The sequence below is a fragment of the Euprymna scolopes genome, chromosome 17 (genome assembly GCF_053919585.1).
Source record: "Euprymna scolopes isolate OS-2025 chromosome 17, ASM5391958v1, whole genome shotgun sequence".
In the NCBI taxonomy this organism is placed as follows: domain Eukaryota; kingdom Metazoa; phylum Mollusca; class Cephalopoda; order Sepiida; family Sepiolidae; genus Euprymna; species Euprymna scolopes.
In genome coordinates, this window is record NC_136498.1 from 110,812,775 (window position 1) to 110,836,160 (window position 23,386).

A 23,386-nucleotide genomic window follows, 5' to 3' on the forward strand; every position below is an offset into this window, starting at 1 on the left:
TTGTTGCAAACCATCTACTAATTAGCCAGTTGTGTGAGATCGGAGATGCGCCACTGTACAACTCATGCTCTCTATCGATCCAAGTTATGACAACAGGAGCATTGCCAGCACTCTAAAAATGCATTGCTGGATTGCCATGAATAACAGTTATGTGCCCACGGACATAGTTATGGTCTTTCATGTAAGAGCCACATTATGCCACCTCACATCTCCAAGGTTGGCTTGAAAGTCAACACCAAAGTGTATCTGGATATAGCTTCAGAATGAGTGCTATGACTTTGTACCTTTCTCTCACCGGCGCCCCCCTACTTCTCGACCTGAACCCACTGGACTACTTCGTTTGGTCATATGTTGAGAACATCACCAACATGACCTCCTACAACGCCAAAGCCAGCTTGATTGCTGCCATTCGCCAAGTATTCGCCAAGCTCCTGCCAGCGCTTGTGGAAAAGGCATGCTCACAGTTCCGGATCTGTATCGAGGCAGTGATTGAGGCTCAAGGCAGCTACATTGAATAGTTGTCAGCTCTACTACATAATCAAATTACCTGAATTGCTTTTTTCAATAAAAGTTTTAAAATAAAGCTGTATTATTGGTTTCTTTAAGGCAACACTTTTATCGTTCAACCCTGTAGAATGTATCCGGTGCTTATAAATGAAGAGTACTGCATCAAGAGTGAGATCATTCTGGAGCAGTAGAACTGATTTAACCATTTTTCCAGTCAACTTAGCAACAATTTTGATATAATTCTTCCATTTCAGATCTGAAATGGAAGTCAGTCCGAGAAACTTATCAAAACAGGAGGCTTCCTCTAGGAGAGAGCCATTCTTTTCAATTCGCAGAAAGGTAAGGTTCAGAGCATTGGTGGTGAAAGGAGAGAAGCTTGGTTTTAGATGTATTAAAAATAACTATTTACTATTCCTCCCTCTTTACATGCTCCAGGTCGGAATAGAGAGAAACAGAAAAATCATTAATGCTCTTTGTAGTGCTGCCATAGACAGTTACATCATTTACACATATGTCAACAAACGATCTTAGACTGTGATTTGATAAAGTTTATGGAGAAGATTGGCTCCAGAATGAACCTATGAGACACACCAGCGTTGATACAATGTGCATTAGACTTCGGCCTATACATAACCACTTTTATAAATCTGAGAGAAAGGATTTGACGGTTCAGAAGATCTACTAGTTGGCCAGTTGTGTACAAATCCCAAGAGCGATAGGAGACTTCTATCGTGTCTGAAAGTGATACAAAGTTCAACGAGCAAGATTGGAGAGGCGCCACTGTACAACTCATGCTCTCTATCGATCCAAGTTATGACAACATTGCCAGCACCCTCAAAATGCTGTATTGCCACAAATAACAGCGACATGTCCTGAGTGATGAAAACAAAGTTTCCAGCTATGGTTATAGTCTTTGGTAAGGTTTTAAGCGAGAATCTAAATACAAAACCTAAAAAGTATGTAACCTAAGCCTTTCCCTCTATCAAACGTAATGACTTATACACCTAAAGAAGGTTGGAGGTTACATCAACTGAAATGTTGAGCAAATGACACTCAATATGAAAACCGTAGTCTGCTTAATCCAAATAATCCGAAAAATATATATTGTTTGCCAAGGAGTCAATCATTTTTGTTGAAATGATTGACAAGTTGATTTATCACAAATTCAAGCAAATTACGGTGCATAGGAAATTGCTTGGTCTGTACAGAGATGCAGAAGACCAATCACTAGTATTTTTAAATACTATGTAGACCAACAGTTTTCAAAACTTTTAAACAAAAATAACAGTGAGAATATGATTGTAAAGTTTGTAAATAGGTGTTTGGTCACACCTTTGAAAACATCTTGTAAGGTTAATTTGAAAATATTAGAAAAAAAAATGTTATGAAATATTTTATTAAATGATTGAAATCATTTTTTTACAAGGGGGTAACCACATATCAAGGCTCGAAGTGCAATGGACTAAGTCACTGTGGGGAGGCTTATGAAGTTTTCTCTTAGTGCACTGTGATAGGTCCCCAACTAGAGCAGGCAATCAATCGATTGGATTGAAAAAAATAGTAGATTTTACCAATTTCCATGACAATAAAAATATGCAATGTGAAACATCTATTGATCATTCAATCCTGGCTATTGTCCAGTCTCCCTGCTAATATATATATAAATATATATAATGCCTTTTGACAGATTATTGACCGAATAGGAATCCCTAAGAAATAACCCCTCCACACACTAGAGGAAGTAGTGTCAAGTAGAAGTAATTTAAACATTATCTGAATAACTAAAAATGTGTTCATTAATTGTCTTAACGATAGTAAACAGATTAAAAATGGCATGTTTATGAAATATCTTTAAAATATAAAGGAAATGTTAATTATTTTAAAAATATTTAGAAGTTTTGGTCACATCTTAGAAAACATTTAGTGAGGTTAATTTAAAAATATTAGAAAAACAAAAAAATTGTTATGAAATTAAATGATTCAAATCGTTTTTTTTTTTTTTCTTTGAGCTTTTCGATGTAATACAACTTTTTCAAAGAAAACTTTTGTTTTATTTATTTTTTTTTTCAATGGTATTAACCTTGAGGGGTCACACCCTCACGGAGAAAGAGAAAAGGATATGTCTAGTCCTTCTAACTATTGCTCTAAGTCTGAAATTGATGTGTGTGTACGTGCATAGTTTGATGTGAATTTTAAATAGTAACTTGAAAAAATTTTAAGTTTAATTTGAAAATATTAGAAAAAAAAAAAAAAATGCTATAAAATATTTTATAAAATGATTAAAATCATTTTCTTATTAAATTTTTCCCGAACCTTCCAGTGTAATATACCTTTTTCAAAGAAGTCTTTTGTATATTTTAGTTTTCTTTTTTTCTTTCTTTTTTTCTGTTCATTTTTCTGCTGGTATTAATCCTGAAGGGTTAGCTCCCTTGTGAAAAGAGAAAGGTTACGACCTGGTACCACCAGAAAAAAATAAATTTTTATTAATTCATTAATTACTTTCAGAAAGTTCTAGAGAGCTTATTTTCAATAACATAGGAGACACATTGAACCTTCAACCTCCAGAAAAGTGTCACAACTGAATTTTATTTCGTACTTTATCTATTACACCACAGATTCTTGCAAACAATTCTATTAGGTTGGTGCAAAAATAATGTCGTTTTTATATGTTTAACTATATATAATAAAAACGGCATCATTTTTGCACCAACCAAATAGTATGAATTTTGGGAGCCTTAAACTTATTAGTGTTTTTAGGTGTACAATCCTATTTATCACTATAGATCTCTACTTATATAATATATATATATATATATATATATATATATATATATATATATATATATATATGGTACTTGTACAGTATAATCAAGACATTAAAAAATGAAAATATCAAAAAAAAGGTTATATTGTATGTATCAGTTTTGAACTGAAGATCTCCAAAAATTTTTTTGACTTAATTTGATCGAGTAGCTTTTTTTTTTTCTTTACAGCGGAAAAACACATTTTTATGAGAGCGCGTTGAAGGCAGACATCTTGGATATTTTTTATCATTTTGTTTGAATTAAACGCCACGGGGAGATAACTCCATGTAAAGCGCAGACACTCCTTCCCCATCTTTAATAACTAGCTTTTCTTCCTAAAAATCGAACCATTTGCTCGGTATCATAACAAATTGTTTTTTCGCTGGTAAAACAAAACTATTTGATGAAATTAGGTGAAATTTTTTTCCGGAGAACTTCATTTCATAACAGATACGTACAATTTAAATTTTTTTCAATATTTTCATTTTTTAATGTCTTGATTAAACTGTGCAAGTACTATATATATATATATATATATATATATATATATATATATATATATATATATGCTCATTGAGCTTCAATCGATGGTCCACCCCAACAAGACTTTCATAAAAAAACACTCAACTAGCTACAACCACTATCAACAATTTCCCCACTGTGCCTAAATCTAAACGCAGATTCCAAGAACAAAGCTTCTTTCCTTGAACTGTTATTTGTGAAATTTTGTCCTGCTGGCCTGCTTTTCAGCTGACTACAATATGGTTATTTTCAAGTCCAATATAAACAAGTTCTTGTTGAGTTGGCACCTTAAATAGTCAAATTCTACCCAATTTCCACCACTAACGATTACTATGCTGTAGTCCCGGTGATCACCGTACATTCATTAACTCTTATCCTCGAGTGGCCCTCAGGTCTTGATAAGTAGTGACTCTTATGTAAAATATGTTTTTTTTTTCAATAACACTCAAAATGAGAACAGTAGTCCAAATAATACGCATTATTAATCCTCATCACAAAAACTTAGAAATATAAAACAAATATTGTCGAAAATAAATGATATCGTAACAAAAACAAATGAAGCATGCATGGTTTCCCTGTAAGTGCACAATGAACGAGGCAAAAATGACTTAGTTCAGCCACCCTCCTATTTAGCCCCAAAAGTGAAAATTAACGAACAGTGCAGTTTCAGGCCTTAACATATGTAACTGAGTTCTGCACCATGCAAAAAAAAAAAAAAAAATGACTAAGTCCATCATTTGTGCCCCCCCCATTTAGCCCCAAAAAGTCCCTAAGGCCTTAACATATTTAAATTTGAGTTCAGCACCATGCAAAACTGCTAAATAGACATACACACAAAATTTTGGACAAATATGATAAAATAGTCCCAAAAATGGAGTGTTTTTATTTGCCCTAAAAGAGTCCCTGGGGCACACCCAAGAGTTATCACAAAGTATAGACAAACAAAATTATAAAGAAATCAGTTAGTTACAACTTTTCAGAAAGTTTTATAAAATTCCAAGGCATCAATTTTTTTTTAATAAGCACAAAAAGTGTCAATTTTAGCCATTTTTACCTGAAAGACACCCCTAGGGAGGGCAACCAGAGTTTTCCCGGAAAATTTGTTCTGTTACTTTTTTACTCATATCATTCCAAGGCGTAGTTATTGAGAAAAGTGTAGACAGGCGAACGGACAAGTGTGAATTTACAGGTCCACCCTCCTTTTGTCGGGGGTAACAAAAAAAAAAAAAAAAAAAAATTGAACTCACTTTCATCCCCATCTTTCAATGTTAAATTTTTGACCAAATTCTCATTGATCCGTGTTCCAACGCAATGAGTAAAAGGAGAAGTCGGATCTGGAAAGAAAAAAAAGAAAAAGATTCTATAAAAGGAAATTCACTGTTTGAAACACCCGATAACAATTAGTTATCAACTGATTTCCTTCAATAATTACAAAAAACCTTCTCTGCCACCAATAGCAATGGCCAGTGACTCCCTGTCTGAGAGTACATCTTTCAAACTGCTTGGCCTAACGTTCACAGGAAACATGAGTTGGAACAATTATATTGAAAACATTGCCAGGGCCACTGCAAAAAAGGTAGGCTCTCTTTACCGTGCTAGAAAACTACTGACCCCTGAAAGTATCCTGTACCTCTATAAGGCCACCATTCGCCCATGTATGGAGTATTGTTGTCACATTTGGGCTGGTGCATCTGCTACTAGTCTCTCGCTCCTAGACAAGGTTCAAAAAAGAGTCGCCAATCTGATAGGCCTTGAACTGGCATCTAAGCTTCAGCCTCTGTCCCATCGACGAAACGTTGCATCCCTCTGCCTGTTCTACAAGTATTTTAATGGTGAATGCTCTGACGAACTACAGACACTTGTGCCCCCACGACGTAGACACCCTCGACAAACCCGACATGCAGGTAAATCCCACCCCACACAGTAGAGATCCCTAGATGTAAAAGATCTTTCTACTCCAGTAGTTTCTTCCCCAGAACTGCTAGACTCTGGAATTCCATTCCAGGTTCCTGCTTCCCTAACTGTACTGACATGCAGAAGTTCAAGTGCAACGTGAACCGACATCTTGCTGCCCAAATCCCAACATAGTGCCCCAGTAGTTGCTGCCCCTGATAGTAGCCCCCTACACCAAAGTGGCAATGCGCCTTGTCTGAGGTAAAAAAATAAAAAAAAAGAAAGAAAGAAAGACCAGACGAGTGTGAAATTATTTTTAATAAACGATATCCAATATTTAAAGAGAAAAGATTTTGAATTGAGAAAAGCACTGGCATGGACTGCATGTTACAAGTTCAGGAAGATATGGTCATCCACTCTCAGAAAAGTTGAAAGTAAGACTCTTTGTTGCCACAGTAGAAACAGTGCTTCTCTATGGTGCTGAGGCATGGACTCTTACAAATGCACTGAAGAAGAGACTGGATGGCTGTTACACACGGATGCTCAGGATGGCCTTCAATAAATCATGGAGGAGACACACAACAAACCAACAGCTTTATGGTAACCTACCACCAGTATCACAGAGAGTACAGCAGAGAAGGATGAGAGTAGCTGTTCACTGCATGAGACACAGCGAGGAGGAAGCCAACAAGCTAGTTCTCTGGATACCAACAGATGGACGCCCAAACCGTGGTAGAAGAAGAATGACCTCAGGATTGGAAATTGTTCAGGGCTCAAAAACTGTCATGCGAGATCGAGAGAACTGGAGAAGTCGTGTAGATTCGGTGGTAAATCTCCCTGAAAGACGACGGAGATGAGATGACGATTTATCAACTAATTAGTAAGGCTAAAGTTTATAGAAAATACTATTTTAATTGTTTTTACTGTAATTCAACCCAAACGAAGCACAGTGCCATTTTAACGTAAGGGGCTACTATTTGAAACCAATTACATGTGCAGCTGCCCCTGCAAACCAACAGCTTTATGGTTACCTACCACCAGTATCACTGAAAGTGCAGCAGAGAAGGATGAGAGTATCCGGTCACTGCATGAGACACAGCGAAGAGGAAGCCAGCAAGCTGGTTCTCTGGATACCAACAGATGGACACCCAAACTGTGGTAGAAAAAGGATGACCTACAACCTGCTACAGGACACAGGATTGGAAAGTGTTCGGGACCTGCAAGCTGCCATGCAAAATCGAAGGATTGGAGAAGTAGCGTAGATTTCGGTGGTGAAGCGTCCTGAAAGACGACGGAGATGAGATGATAAAGAGAACAACATTTTCATTGGCATGTCACAGTAAGATGACTATTGGTTTCAATTTTTGAATTCCGCTCTAATAACAAAGAAGAACCCCATGTTTTGATTACTGAACATAGAGATCTAATAGATGCCTCTTAACAGTATTCATTCTTGGCCCTCCTCTGTGCCAACTTACCTTGTGTCTTTACTGCCATGCTTTTCACCTTGTCATGTTGGTAGAGCACAAGTGCAACAGCCGCTTGACAGACAGTCAGTGGGGAGAGGGAAGATTCAGGGAAAAGCGATTCTTTGTGCAATGGAATGAAATTTGTGTGAACGTTGCCCTTTTCAAATTCATTGTGTTTCGAGAGGTTGACCAAAAAGTTGATATTTGTGCTCAATCCAATCACCTAAAGAAAAACAAAAAGAGTCAATTATATTATAATATACTAGACCATCTGTGACCCGTTGGGTCAGTATTTGTTAGATATCTACTATATTAATAAAGTACAGTTGTTCTCCGCCCCTTTCCAGTCAGTCATCATAGGACTAGAAACACAGGTACCATACAATTCCAAGTTGTCACACTTCTTGCCAGTACCTACCAGATGAAAATAACAATTGTTTCTGTTGAATTTTATTTCTTACATTAATTCCGATCAAACTCACTCTCCTAAGCAAGTCATACTTAGAGGAGGTAGGAGTGTATTTGTTATATACAGGGTGTCCCAAAAGTCGCACATCATCTAGATTTTTATAAAAATAAATATAATATCTATTTTCTTGTTCATTAGCTCAACAGATGGACAATTCTAGTACATATTTGAGATGTTCCCGAAGACAAAAATGTTAAGGGGGACAGATCTGGTGAGCGGAGTAGCCATTCCACGAAGATCAGTATATGGTGTACAACTTCTGAGACACCCTGTATATTAAATATTTAAATGGATGACATTACAAATTAAGGTTTATAGTTTGAAAAATCGCCAAAAGCGATCATCCCCTTTTCATGACAAATTTTCAATTGCAAACACACATTGTATATATATATATATATATATATATACATATTAAATTCAAAGTACAACAGAATTGTAATAGTTTAAAAGCAAAGCATTTTTTTTTTTTTTTTTTTAAACCTTATAAAAAAAGATCGACTATAATGTAAAAAGAAACAGGATCGACTAAAAGTAAGAAAAATAAATTGAAAAGTTTATCTTCTTCCTTTTCAATTTATTTTTCTTACTTTTAGTCGATCCTGTTTCTTTTTACATTATAGTCGATTTTTTTATAAGGTTTAAAAAAAAAAAATTTTAAAAATGCCCCACTTCGCTTTTAAAATATATATATTTACAATATTAAAACTATGGATCTTGCTTGCTATCTTGAATTATCGTATGAAAAAGTCTTTGTTACTGTATGGTTCTATTCAGTCCTGGGAGGTTCATACTCCCAGGCTTCAGTTTCTTTCGAAAAGAGGTCAATTTATTGCTAATCATGTGAGGTTCCTCTGTACGGAGACAAACAAACACGCTAACAAGCAATCAAGATCCACAAAGTTTTAACAGTATATAGATTGGCAGATAACTTACATGATAATCTAAAAGACTTGCTTTCAGTTTTTTTAAGGCAGCTTCTCGATTTTCAGACCAAACCACAAGTTTAGCAATCATTGGATCATAATGAACGGAAACCTCATCACCTGATCAAAAGAAAAAAAAAAAATAAATTGAAAAAAAAAAAAAAAAAATTTCTTTTAAAATAAATGTGTTGTTTATATATATATATATATATATATATATATAACTATTTCATTTACTTACATAAATTTAATATACGAAAGTATAGATTTATGCGTAAACTTTAAGTATTTACTTCAAAAGTGCTCAATACGTAGGTAGAGCTAGTTAGTAATTTATAAAATATATATGGCGATTAAGCTACACTGAATATTCTGCGTTTCATCCACTGTAGGATTCGTCAGGCTTATGCGCATAAGCCTGACGAATCCTACAGTGGATGAAACGCAGAATATTCAGTGTAGCTTAATCGCCATATATATTTTATAAATTACTATATATATATATATATATATATATATGAACAAATGATTAATAAAACATATTAAAAAACATCTTGAAAAAGAGTTAAAAACATTTAATTTTAAAAAGGAAGCACAAGATAAGTGGATAGTCCTTAATCTGCGGAATTTCGAAGAAATACTCTCCTTCTCATCAGAGGGCAGGAATTAGCAAAATGCGGGATCGGATTTTGCATGTAAAAGTATTTAATGAAACCACAAGTAAGTCACAGATCTTACTTGGTTAAAAAAAAGGGTGAGGTAAGGGGAATAGGAGGTAAAAGAAAAAATGATAAAAAGATTTCACATGAATGGATAGTCCGGTGAAGGGTAAAAAATCCAAGAATGGTAAAATCCAAACACGGTCGAATTAAAAACTTCAATCCAACAGGTAAGTTCCAAAGAAATCGCGTAACTGGAAGATGGTCCAAAATGATCCAAAAGGCAGAATATATATATATATATATATATATATATATATATATATATATATATACACACACACACACACAAATTTTCATTTGTCTACATAGTTAAGAAAAATGAAAAACATTTTCTTTTTAAATTAAATGCCAAATTATTAAGTGGATGGCGTTATTTAATTTTTGTGATAGTATTTCTAGGGTTTTATTAAAAATGCTAACCAAAATTATGTCCGATTAAGGTACGACTGACTGTTTGTCACATAGAAACGTGTAAAGTTGCTTGAATCAGCAGAAACTGAATCAAACATTTAGTCATGCAGAATTTTGGTTGTACATAACGAGGTTTACTAAAATTGCACAACTAAATAATGGACGATTATTTGCTCCTTTTGCTAATTTGTTATTAATGCAACTTCAACACAAACAAGCTACTGAGTTTATCAGCGCAAAATGTTGTAAAAATTTGTTGTGGTATTATTAAAATAAACAATGTGGCTGCTCCGACGAACCCTTGTACCTCCTCGACGTAAATACCCCAGTAAAACCCGACAAGCAGCAGAGTAAGCCTTCTACTCTCATAGTTTCTTCTCCAGAACTGCTAGACTTTTGAACTCCTTTCCGGGTCCCTGCTTCCCCAACTGTACTAACATGCAGAAGTTCAAGGGTAATGTGAACAGACATCTTGCTGCTCAACTCCTTACATAGTATCCCTAGTATCCCTGTAACTTATGCCCCTGATAGTAGCCCCCTACATCAAAGTGGCACTATGCTTTGATTGGGGTGAAAATGTAATAAAAAAATTTAATTAACTCACAAGTTTCAGTCAAAAGACTATTTTTTAGCAAATATATTTTTAGATTCATATAAAAAGTATTTATATAAATTATTTTTTTTTAAATATTCTCTCTTAAAGCAGATAGTAAATAGATACGTTAGTATTTATTTACATAAGGAACTCCTTAAAAACTGAAACAATTATTTTTTACAATTTTGTGTGCCACTTTTTTCATTTTTTTTTTGTTAAAAATCTTTGTAAAAAAATAAACAAAAAAATAAACAAATAAGGCACGACTAATCTAAAAAGTAAACAAGTTTATTTTTTAGATTAGTCGTGCCTTATTTTTACTTATTATCCACGACTAAAAATTAAAGACGATTTTATGTACGCCTAATTAAATCCTAAAAGACTCAAACAATTATTCGACACACTGCATTGGAAAAAAATAATTGTCTCAGCCGTTAAGGGTTTAATTAGTCAAAGCAACTTCGACAGTTTAAAGTTTAATTTAAAAAACAAACAATAAAAAAAACAAGCAATAGTTGATAATAATGATAAGGGTTTCTTCTACTTTTTACAAAGATTTTCTAGTGTTACATTGTTATTGTGTTACATTGTTATTGTGTTACATTGTTATTGCGTTACATTGTTATTGCGTTACATTGTTATTGTGTTACATTGTTATTGCGTTACATTGTTATTGCGTTACATTGTTATTGTGTTACATTGTTATTGTGTTACATTGTTATTGTATTACATTGTTATTGCATCAAATTGTTATTGTATTGCATTGTTATTGTGTTACATTGTTATTGTATTATATTGTTATTGCGTTACATTGTTATTGCGTTACATTTTTATTGCGTTATATTGTTATTGTGTTACATTGTAATTGTATTACATTTTTATTGTTACATTGTTATTGCGTTACATTGTTATTGCATTTTTAAGAAAAAGGTTACTTTAATTTGACAAAAGCCCCTCTCGGCTGAAAGTTGTGACTGACTAAATTCGTTTTTTTTTTTTTTTATTTCAATAATAAAGAAATAAACTTACTTTTTTTTTACAAAGATTAAACAATAAAATAAAGTGGCACACTGGGTTAAAAAAAGTCTCTGTCTTTAAAAATTTGCCAAATATAATCACGGCTAAGTTGTTTTATTGTTTATTTTAATAACAACATTTTTTGCACAAATGAACTCAGTAGATCGCCTGTGTAAGAGGGAACATTTAATAAAAATCGGGAGTTTTCTTTCGTAAATATCTTTTTAGGTATGAACTTCAGATATTTGCCAAAAAATAACCTACTTGAAACTTCTTGGTAAATTCATTTTATTCTGCTTTTTTACAAGATTTTTTAACGCTATTTTATGCTGATGGACCCAGCCGATCACCTGTGTCGAAGTTGCTTTAATCAGCAGCAGTGGCAACTAGTCGTACATAATTTTTGGTCATACATGTTGAGTAAAACCAGTATTTCTATATTAATCAAATTGTGCGACAAGTATTTGTGTTATTTTATTTAGAATGGGGGTGCATCTCTCCCAGTGAATAATGCGCCCCCAGATACCAACCTGGAAATTTCTACAACTTGGCACGGTACATACAGCGCCTAGCCTTCCCAAACGGTCACCCATTTGGTAATGCCAGGCTCAATGTTGCTTAACTTCGGTGATCTGAGGAGAACTGGTGTGTCAACGTGATTGTGCCGTATATTTAATATATATATATATACTAGCAAAAGTACCCGTCGTTGACTGGATTCAAAAACAGCCTACAGAAAATGGACTCTGATTTATGAAAGTATGATAGGTTATGAAAGAGAAGGGTTGTAATGAGATAGCTTCCAATTTGGGGGTATCAAAACCAAAGCAAAATATGATGAAAGTAAAAATAAAATAGATAACCCCCATAATTTATTATACCATACCTGTTCACACTGAAACACTTATCACAATATTCTGTGGATCTATATTAAAAAAACCTTGTTAAACTTTGTGACATATTTCCATTCTATGGAGGTCAGGCGCGAACGAACGCCCCATAATTTTATTATACCATATTTCTTCAAACTGAAACATAATTATCAAAGTATACTAACGCAGATAGATATGAAAAGTTTCTATTAAAGTTTGTGCCTATTTCCATTCTATGGAGGCCAGGCGCGAACGCAGCCCCCACAATTTTATTATACCATCCCTATTTAAGTTAATACATACTTATCAAAGTATTCTTATGTACCTCTATATCAAAAACTCTTGTAAACGTTTTTTTTTTAATTTTTAAGTTTTTTATTTCCATATTTTGTGGACTAGGTGCGAACGCAGACCCCACAATTTTAATGAACCACCGTTCTGCCAGATCAAACATACCCATTCCTGTGTCTCGATACATCTTTTATCATTATATGTAATCAGTTTTTTTTAAAATAGTCAACCATATAGGAGCCTATTCGTGACCAGACACATACACACACAGGCATTCAGCTTTATATTATAGATATATATATCACTCAGGCATCTCTCCATACACATTGAAGATGTTGCTCACCCAATCAATCAGCAGCTATTACAACGAACAGCCTCTGAATTCATTTGCATTTTGTATAAATATATATATTTTTTAAATATCTCCAAGATGTCTCCATTATCTACTCTTCAGTCTGCCAAGAGCGTAAAGAAAGGCAGACTTATATCTAAATCGCTTTATGACTGGCTGGCCGTAATTACAGTTAACAACAACCTATATATTAAACCTATAAATGGAGAGAAAGTTGTAGGGTTCATACCTTTCGTACATCATCATCACGCAGTCCTTCATAGCTGAAGATGACCACTCAGGGTCTCAGTGTTTTATCTTACAGTGTTGTAACATTCCACGCTCAGTGCGGAAAGTAGCATTGGTAGTTACCAGGGTTATGCCTTTGGAACTGTTTTTGTTCAGACCTGGCTTTTATTTTTTGCCTCTATTTCTGCCTTTCCTTTGTGAAGTGTTCTGGAGTAGTTAACACCCCTATATCCATGGACAATATGGATTCGTCTGGCTTATATAATGCCAGACATTTCTACCTTAAAACAGAGAGTACACTCGTAGTTTAACCGCTCGCAGTGAACTCCAGGACTCTTTCACCTTATAATTGTGACCCCTTAAACCGGACCACAACATGAAGCCTACTGCACCATCAACTTCAGTCTGCTGCTAGCTCTTCCCAATTTTTCATGTTTGTATTCATTGCCTTTAGGTGGCGCTTTAACACATCTTTGTAGCAGAGTTTCTGCCTACCAATCTTTCTGTTCCCATTTTCCAATTCTCCATACAATAGGATTTTTAGGATGCAATTGTTTTTCATCACAGTGTATGGTTTTTATGCTGTCCGTATTGGCTCTGCTGAGTACTTCAACATTTGATATAAGATCGTTCCATTTAATTTTCATACAAATGTTAGTTGATTACCAAAACATATCTGATAGGTTGAACAGAAAAAAGTTTTAATTGCAAAATAAAAAAAAATAAAAAAAAAAGAAGAAAACAAAGCAATTCATGAATTATTTACCTTGTCGAACACCAGTTTCAATTCGGACATTTGTTTCTGCCTGTGGAGGAGATAGGAACTGGAGGGGTCCAGCTCCCGGCATGAAGTTATTGTCCGGGTCTTCTGCATAAATACGGGCTTCAAATGCATGGCCCCTTAAAACTAATTCACTTTGTTTGACTGGCAATTGTTCACCACTCGCCACCTGTAAAAAAAAAAATGTAAAATATGCAAGAGTGACTGCCAAAGTGAATACACCTTCCAAAATGTCCGCAATTTTATCTGGTTTGAGCGCTATATCTTTTTTATGGCATATCAACCGCTTTGCGAATAATACAATGGTGATATGGCTTCTCAGGATACGATGTCAGAAACCAGTAAACTCGTCGAAAGTATGTGAAGTTCGTTGGTTGGTTGTTTTTGTTTTACGGCATATCAACCCTTTTCAGGTTATTTAATGCTGAATCCAAAGATTTTGAAGAAAAATTTTTTTTGATAGAATATATTTGTTGTTTTCACGTCGGTTTCTATTTAACCCATAGTTGGGACCCTAACAGGTACTACCACTCCGGGTCAGAGTGGACCTGGGAGCAATGATAATTAAAGGGTGGCTCCACACTCCTCAAAGCCTGCAAACTGGAGCCTCACCACTGGATGAAAGTATGTGAAGAGAAAAGAAAGATTAAGTCATTCGCTTTGGATCGGGACAAACATGGATTTCCCCCAAGAACATTCCGTGGGGAGGGGAAATTGAAACAATGTAACACGTAACGAGCACAAAATGGTTTTGATGATTGTCTGCAGAGATAAACTCATAAGTTCAAAATGAGTACGTCGCTTAATTTTCTGATATGAATATGTAGACTGCGACATGTTGTCGACATGTATTGGCAACTGTGGTGTAAAATTACCACAATGACTATATTTCTTCCCTCTACAACAAGCAGCAGATATCACGTTAATAGGATGCTACTAATATGAGACATATATATCGAAAACAATTTTTTCATTAATAATTTTTTTTTTTCTTTATCATTTTCTGTAATTTTTGCATATGTTATTATTTGTATCATGACAATTATGTAGGTACCATTTGTTTTACTTGAAATTCAATATTTTTTTTCATTATTATAATGTAGAAACACCTTTGTTTCTTCTACAACAAGCAGTAGACATCACCATTAATGAGATGGTACAAGATAACACAATGCTTGACAACACATGCGCTGAGCAGTTATAACATATTTAAATCAAAACTGAAACAATATTCGGTTGACTGTTAAAAACAAATTTAAAAGTCAAAGTGAAAATTCATTGGATTTTTTTGTTGTCATACAACAAACGTATTTAAAAACTCATTCGGTTGAATGTTAAATGCACATTGAAAAGTCAAAGTAAAAATTCGGTAGATTTTTTTGTTGTCATCATACATCATATTTCTCGTATTAAGGAGGAGTCTTCACATTTAATTGAGGATTAGCTGTGTCTAGCTGAGTATCATGGGCTAGGAAGCACGACTAGCAGGGATCTGAGTGGACTTGGAATCAGAAAAAGCAGTGATATCTGAGTGGGCTAAGAAGAAAGATTAGAAGTGATATCTGAGTGAGCTAGGAAGCGTTGCTAGCAGGGATATTTTAGTTGCCTAGGAAGCAGGACGATCAGGAATATCTGAGTGGGCTAGGAAGTGAGACCAGCAGGATTATCTTATTTGGCATGAAATGAGATGAGCATGAATATCTGAGAAGGTCAGGGAGCAATACTAGCAGGGATAACTGAGGAGGCTAGGAAACGAGATTAGCAGGGATATCTGAGTGGGCTTGGAAGTGAGACTAGCCGAGATAGCTGAGTGGGCAAGCACGCGAGATTAGAAGGATTATTTGAGTGGGAATATTTGAGTGGGCTAGGAAGCAACATGAATGGCTAATGGGGAGAGAGGGGATTGTCATTTTATATCAGTATTTTAATTTCTATGTACTAGCGGGACCTCATTCATATGTAATATATTGATGTTGGCATTCTGATATTATTGTAGCGTTTTTGTAAACACTGCAAAAGTATTTATCTAAGCTAGCACGAACACCCGGCAAAGCTCGGTCGTAAAGTATGTTTAAATATGACATTTTAATTCTTGCAGATTTTGTATATACTATTATAGACTTAATATTCTATCGATTTTTATATATTATAGAGTTGTGATTTCAAAAATAAAAAAAATATATCCATATGACTTGGGTGCATTAGCTTGGATCGAAACCAAAATAAAAACTTACGAAAAAATATATATGTATATATTTATATAACTCGAGTTCCTTCAGCCATAATTGAAACCAAAACTTATGAAGAATTCTTCATAAAATTATTTATAAAAAAAAAATAGATGACTTCAGTGTCATCAGTTATAATTGAAGAATTCTTGGTAAAATTATGGAAGTACATAATTAAACAAACTGGATGTAAGTGTGACACACAAAATAACACACATGCTATCGTATTAATATAAAGATAAGCTCTAAATCCATTCACATAAGGGAATAGGAGCAGCTAATACAAAATAATTCATATTGTTATTTTATCTTTTCATGTCAATCCAGCCCTACAAAAAAAATGGGAGCAGCTATCCCAAAACACAATCTCAGTCTCTGATAGTCTAGTTAAAAAAAAAAAGAGAAAGATTTCATCTGCTACATATCACTGTCATCATCTTCATCTTCATCTCATCTCATCTTAGAAAGAAATATTTGTTGCAATCTTTCAGAGTCGCAAATAAGAATGGATATTTTTAGAATGCGTCCATTCAACTTAAGCATAACTGACCAACCTACGGATTCCCGGATCCTCTTATGCAAATGTATGGACATATAAAACAAAAACAAACAACCTCACTAAAACAATGGAAAGGTAAGCCGTGAAACTGACCTTAATCTGCCATTCCACAAGATCAGTGTCAGTGATCATCTCCGTCACTGGGTGTTCAACCTGAAGACGTGTATTCATTTCCATGAAGTAGAAATTGTAATCCTTATCCATAACAAATTCAACAGTTCCTGAAAGTTTTTAAAAAATTAAAAATAATTTTAATACATATAAAAAATATACAAAAATGGTATTTGTACAGTTTAATGAAGACATTAAAAAATGAAAATATCGAAAACACAGTTATATTGTACGTATCCGTTTTGGACTGAAGTTCTCCGAAAAAAAATTTAATTTAATTTGATTGAGTATTTTTTTTTTTTTTTTTTTACAGCGGAAAAACACGTTTTTATGACAGCGCACTCAAGGTAGCCATGTTTGGATTTTTAGAACACGCCATAGGGGAGATAACTCGGTCTAAAGCGGCGACACCACCCTCCCCATGTTAAATCATAGCTCTTTTTTCCTAAAAATCGAAACATGGCTACTTTTTGATTAGTATCATAACAAATTGTCCTTTCACTGTAAAAAAAAAAAAGAAAAAGAAAAAAAAAACTACTTGATCAAATTAAGTGAAATTTTTTTTTCCCCGAGAACTTCATTCCATAACGGATATGTACAATATAACTTTTATTGATATTTTCATTTTTTAATGCCTTGATTAAACTGTACAAGTACCAAAAAACAATGGAAAGACTCGAAATTTGATATACAGGGTACTGAGATTTAGGAAAATCTTTGTGATCGGTTTTCGGCCAGAAATTTGGCTGTTAAGGGGTCAAAGTTCAACGATTTGACCTTTGAGAACTCTACCAAACTCCTCCAACAATTTTGGGTCTAAACACTTGAAATTTTAGATCTAGGTTCGTTGGACATGGATATAACTTAATAACTTGATTTGAGCCCAAAACAATAAATGTTAAGGGGTCATGATAGAGGTCAAATTAAAAAAAATTGACCTCTGCGGTCACTATCAAATTACTCTGACAATTTCTGGTCTAAACATTTGAAATTTGACATAAAGGGTATTCAGAGACAGGGCAAGCTTTTTAATCGGTTTGGGTTGAAAATTTTTAGTTACCAATATATAAATGTATGTATGTATGTATATATGTATGTATGTATGTATGTATGCATATCTGCCTAAAACTTTCAACAGAGGTGACGGATTTTACCAAGATTAGTATCGTTTTGAAGTTCAACTTTTCAGACGACAAATATCAAAAAATTGGCTAAAAGCATTAATATCTTCACCTTCAACTGGGCAGTTTTCTACAGGGGGAGGGTCGCTTTTTCGCCAATATTTTTGAAAGCCATCCTCTCCTTTTGATTGTCTAGCCTTAATTTAAACATAAGTCATTTCCGGTTTGGCAGTGGTCGTAACAGCAAAGACGTCAGCGTTTTTTTTCCCCGTTCTTTTCCTCCTTTGCGGTACGGGTTCAAGCCTGCCTTCCTACTACCACTTTTTTTTTTTTTGCTCAACATACACATCCAAACACCCGGGCAACGCTTGCTAGAGGACATCAAGAATCGCTCTGCTACAGATTCACCGAGAGGCGATGGTGAAAGCAGAGTGTTACACGCAGAGCAACAACAATCACTATCCCATATTTGGACACTAAGAGGTGCCGCCGTTACTACTTTGTCACTATCACAGGCCTTGGACAAACAACACCAGTGTCCTTCCATCTGTGTTAATGGAATGAATTAATGGAACGAATCAGTCAAAGATAACAACAAGACTCTTCCGACACCAAAAGAAGATTTCCCAGCAGGTTCTGAATTCTGAACTGGGTAACATTCAACCAGGTCTGAGTGAAGGTTGCCAAAATACAGAATAACCTGCACAAGTGGGGCAATGTACAGGACACTTGGTATCCCTGTGGTACCAATGTGCAAACTATCGCACATGTCCTCACAGATTGCCCCCTAAGCAGGGCATGCTCCGATGTGGACTTGAGGGATGCCTCCCTGACATTGGCCGACGATGAATTTTGAGATGGAGTGAAACGCTATGATGATGATGATGATTCCAATATTAAGTTATAATTGCTCAAAAACTTTGTGTACATACCTGTTAGGTTAAAAAAAAATGCCTGTATACCAAAATTTATCCAAATCCATCCAGTATTTTTGTTTTTAAAAAATAAAATAAAATTTGAAAGGTAAAGAATTTCCAGCCAGTATTATGAATAAACCTTGCTTGAATTATAACTTGAATTATATTTTGAATTATGTCCCTTGGATGTTGACCTAAATGTAAGCAAAAAATGGCAGACAAGACATTTTGCAGTTAAAATGTGTTTTTTCTTTTTTAAAAAAATGTGTGATTACTATATGATGCATAATTTTTTAAACATAACACGCAATAAACTTTTTGTGCCATTTTGTTTATTTTCTTTTTATAAGCAGTTTTTAATATTATGATAAAAACTGGATAATTGTTATAATTTTATAACGCATATTTTTGCACTAAACTAACTTAATTTTTTTCCAGAGTTCATATATACTGCTTTCACATAAACTTCAAACATTATGTAGTCTTCAAGCTATGGTAAAGTTTAAAAAAGAAAAAACTTAAATCAGGAAGTAAGTTCTATGGTTGGTAGAATAAAGGTTAATGGAGCAATAAAATATATCCAACATTATAATGAATATTGATAAAGAAAAAAGCAAAAATCAAAATTCAAGATGGTAACTGGAAGAATGGGTACACAGAAAAAGAAAACAAACCAGTGTTTATTCAGATTGGCACTTATGGCGGCAATTAAAAGTAAAGAAAATACAAAAAAATCTGTATGATGTACATACCAGACACAGAACAAAGATGAAATACTCCAAAAATCATGTAATTTGATCACATAGTTTTTTGTTGTTTTTTTTTTTTATTAAAAAAAAATCAAATTTTACTCTGTTAATGGGAGGGAAAAAAGTAATGGCTATAGCAGGACCAAGACAGACAATCGAATTTCGTATCAAAATCGTTTTTTTTTTTTTTGATAATGTCAAAAAAAAAAAAAACTGAAATGTACAATTTAAAACCAAACAATAATTTATTAACACAACATAAATATTTTTTTTTTTCAGAAAATAAAATTTTCAAATGATAAAAACATTTTTTTTTAAAAGGGCCATTTTATATAAATTAAGAAAATTTGAAGAATATTAAAATGGTTTCGGCCTTCACTTATCAGTAAAAATAGGCAAATTTATTTTTTGAAAAAAACAAAAGAAAAAAAAACCTACTTGATTAATTTTGTAATTTTTCAAATATACCATCTTCATTCCGTGACAAGTAGGTACAAAGTAAGTTTTTCTTCATTTTTGCTTATTGCCATAAGTGCTAATCTGAATAAACACCCAAGCCATATGCATAGTTTTACTTTGACGTTTTATTCATAAGTATTTTACTTAAAAAGTTAATGAATAAAACTATATCTGAAATTATGAATATTGATAAAGATATCAGCAAATACAGCATTTTTAAATTTAGTATTTAAATTTTTTTTATGCAATAAAAAAAAAAAAACAAATTAAATAACTACCTTCGTTTACCTCCATTATTTGTATTAGAAATGATTCATCTTTTGAAACTAAAATAAAATCTCTTTCAGATGCTGAAGTGTACGCCACTATTTTTTCCAAAATTCAAGATGAGAACTGGAATGGTGCATACAAAAACTCCTCTGATTCAATAAAATCCCTTTTAATAGGATAATAATAATAATAATAATAATAATAATAGGACGACTAGAACTGTGAGATGCTGATCTCTCACTTCCTCTATCGATGATATTAATAATCAAAACATGTATTATGACGCTTGTTCTAAAAGTAAAGCATACTATTTTTTTTAACTCAAAAAGTTGAAGAGCTACAAAGACAGGAGTGGTACCATTAAAACGAGAAACCTAAATCTACATAGTCACCACCATTCTCAATGAACTTTTATCAAGAATTCTCTGACACCCTTCTGCTTCTGATGCACATCCATGACAAGGATTGTTTTCTTAGAGTCTCATACTGTCAATATCTGCAACAGAGAGAGGAAACTTTCAGGTTATGAATGTATAACTTCAGTCATCATAACAATGCAATTTGCAATCTCTGTTGATCTATTCAGGTGGAATAAAAAAATTGACAGCATTACTTTTGGAATGTCCTCCATACTAATCAAAACGTGTCATAAAATTAAATATGAAATTAATAAAATCGATTAGAAATAATTTTTTTTTTAAAATAAAGTTGGAGTAGAATGAAATTTTTTTTTCATTGTATTGAAAAACTATTTAATACAAAGAATTGGTCAATTGACTAACTCTAATTACTGCAATACTCTTTGATAAGAACAAAAAAAAGGGGTCTCTTCTCACCGGCACCAACATAATTAACGGCCCTTGCTGCACGGACGGCTGCTTCACCAATTGACTTTCTTACTTCTTCCGAAACTCCTGGCTGAAAATTTGAAAACAACATTTTTTTTTATAATTCATGAATCAGAATTGTTGCACTTTTTCTTTTTTTTTTCTACTCGGGGGGAGGGGGGAAATTGTACAACAATTTTATAGAAAACCGGATCACCTGTGACTTGTTGAGGCAGTATTTGTGATATATATTATTAAAATAAATATTTACAGGTCATTTTGTGACATCATCAATTTTCAAGTACACATAGGGTGGAACAATAAAATTGTCACCCTAGAAAAGACAACATGATTCCATTTCCATTTGATGAAAACTGGTTTTCTTGTTTTTTGTTGCAGACCATCTACTAGTTGGCCAGTTGTGTACAAATCCCAAGAGCAGAGCGATAAGAGCCGTCTTTAATGTTTGCAAGTAACACAATGTTCAACAAGTGAGATCGGAGATGCGCCGCTGCACAACACATGCTCTCTAACAATCTAAGTTATGACAACAGAACCATTGCCAGTACCCTCAAAAGGCATCGCTGGATTGCCATGAATAAGAAGGACATGCCCAGGATGATGAAAACAAAGTTTCCAGCTATGGTTATGGTCTTTGGTGTGGTTTCAAGTGAGAGCCACATCATGCCACCTCACATCTTCAAGGTCTACTTGAAAGTCAACACCAAACTGTATCTGGATGTGCTGAAGATTGTGGTGATCCTCAGGTGCAATCAGGTGTCCGCTGGCAGACCATGGGTGTGATAGCAGCCCACAAGTCCAAAAAGACCTAGGCTTGGCTTCAGGAGCGCTACCCTTTATACCCTTCTCTTACTGCACCCCTCCCACTCGTCCCCCAACCTGAACCTGCTGGACTACTTTGTTTGGTCATATATCAAGAACATCACCAACATGACCTCCCACAATGCCAAAGCCGGCCTGATCGCTACCATCTGCCAAGTATTTGCTGAACTCCTGCTGGCGCTTCTGGAAAAGGAATGCTCCCAGTTCTGGACTCGTATCACGGCGGTGATTGAGGCTGAAAGCAGCTACATTGAACAGATGTCAGCTCAAATACATGATCAAGTTACCTGAATTCATTTTTTTAATAAAAGTTTCAAAATAAAGCTGTTGCGTTGTTTTCTTTAGAGTGACAATTATCATTCCACCCTGTATATATCTTTTGTTGCGATAATCATTTGTTTTTATCCGTTTCTCTTGAATTAATTTTATTCACCTCCTTCCACCGTTTCTGTTATTATTCACCCCTTTTTGTTTTTCAATTCGCTTATCAGTTTGTTCAAGCTGGGGATGAGGCATTTTATCGGATGCCAGCTATTCACCTACTAACCCGTATATAGAGCTATGACAACAGCATATTCTTTTCCTTGTTTTGATTCTCAGGTATATATCTATTGATATCTTATATGTTTTTATGTAGAGTGATGTGGTTCTCAGTTGATTAATTGTGTCTAACTGTGTCGGATATATACTCGAGAGTAAAAACAATGAAAAGAATATGCTGTTGTCATAACCCTACTCATATATTCTGACAGAGAGATTTTTTTTTAAGATTCTAATCATCCTTTTAAATACAAAATTTACATGAATTAAAATATATTTCAGAATATTTTACAACCGGTGCCTCTCTGCTAGTATTTAATATAATCAGATCCTTCTTAGCCAAACGAAAGATCCAGAATTGTCCTTGATGACAATATTTCTAAATAATATGACATTAATGTGGATGTGCCCTAGAAGGTGATCCTTGAACCATTATTGTCCTGATTTTCAGAAGCGATCTCTCTAATGCAACTGTGTCTGATATTTGCTAATGACACTACATACTATTCACAACAGGAAAAAAGAATTTGCATATACATTCAAGACAATGGAAGAATCTTTAGAAAATTACTTCCAGTCTGCAGTGGAATGGGGCCAAAAAATGGATGGTAACATTTAATGCAACAAAGACAAAACTCCTTTTCTTTAACAATTATAAGAAACCATTCCAACTACAAATTGCTATAGCTAATAGCGCACTATTGAATAATGCAGTTTTATTGGTTTCCTCTATTGCTGCTAATTTCATATAACAAACTGACTTATCTCCCTTGTTTTCAATTAACTTCAGCTAGAAAATTTGAAAATGACGGATTGAGAATAACAAGAAGAATTTTTTTTTTTTTTTGTAAAAAGTAATTCTAGCCAATCTTGATCATTTTACGAAAACTTTTGGAATCTTTA

At 34.1% G+C, this 23,386-nt stretch overlaps 1 protein-coding gene across 2 annotated transcripts in view; it reads right to left on the reverse strand.

Moving 5' to 3' along the window:
- The window catches only part of LOC145296878 (methylcrotonoyl-CoA carboxylase subunit alpha, mitochondrial-like), a 73,050-nt gene that overhangs the window by 8,698 nt on the left and 40,966 nt on the right, over positions 1-23,386 (reverse strand). For both annotated transcript variants that reach the window (XM_080143015.1, XM_080143014.1), the window contains exons 9-14: positions 21,110-21,191; positions 16,740-16,867; positions 13,845-14,028; positions 8,601-8,710; positions 7,205-7,418; positions 5,081-5,167 (exon numbers count right to left, since the gene is read on the reverse strand). In XM_080143015.1, the coding sequence (XP_079999141.1) occupies positions 5,081-5,167; positions 7,205-7,418; positions 8,601-8,710; positions 13,845-14,028; positions 16,740-16,867; positions 21,110-21,191 (805 nt within the window). The remainder of the gene's footprint in view (positions 1-5,080; positions 5,168-7,204; positions 7,419-8,600; positions 8,711-13,844; positions 14,029-16,739; positions 16,868-21,109; positions 21,192-23,386) is intronic.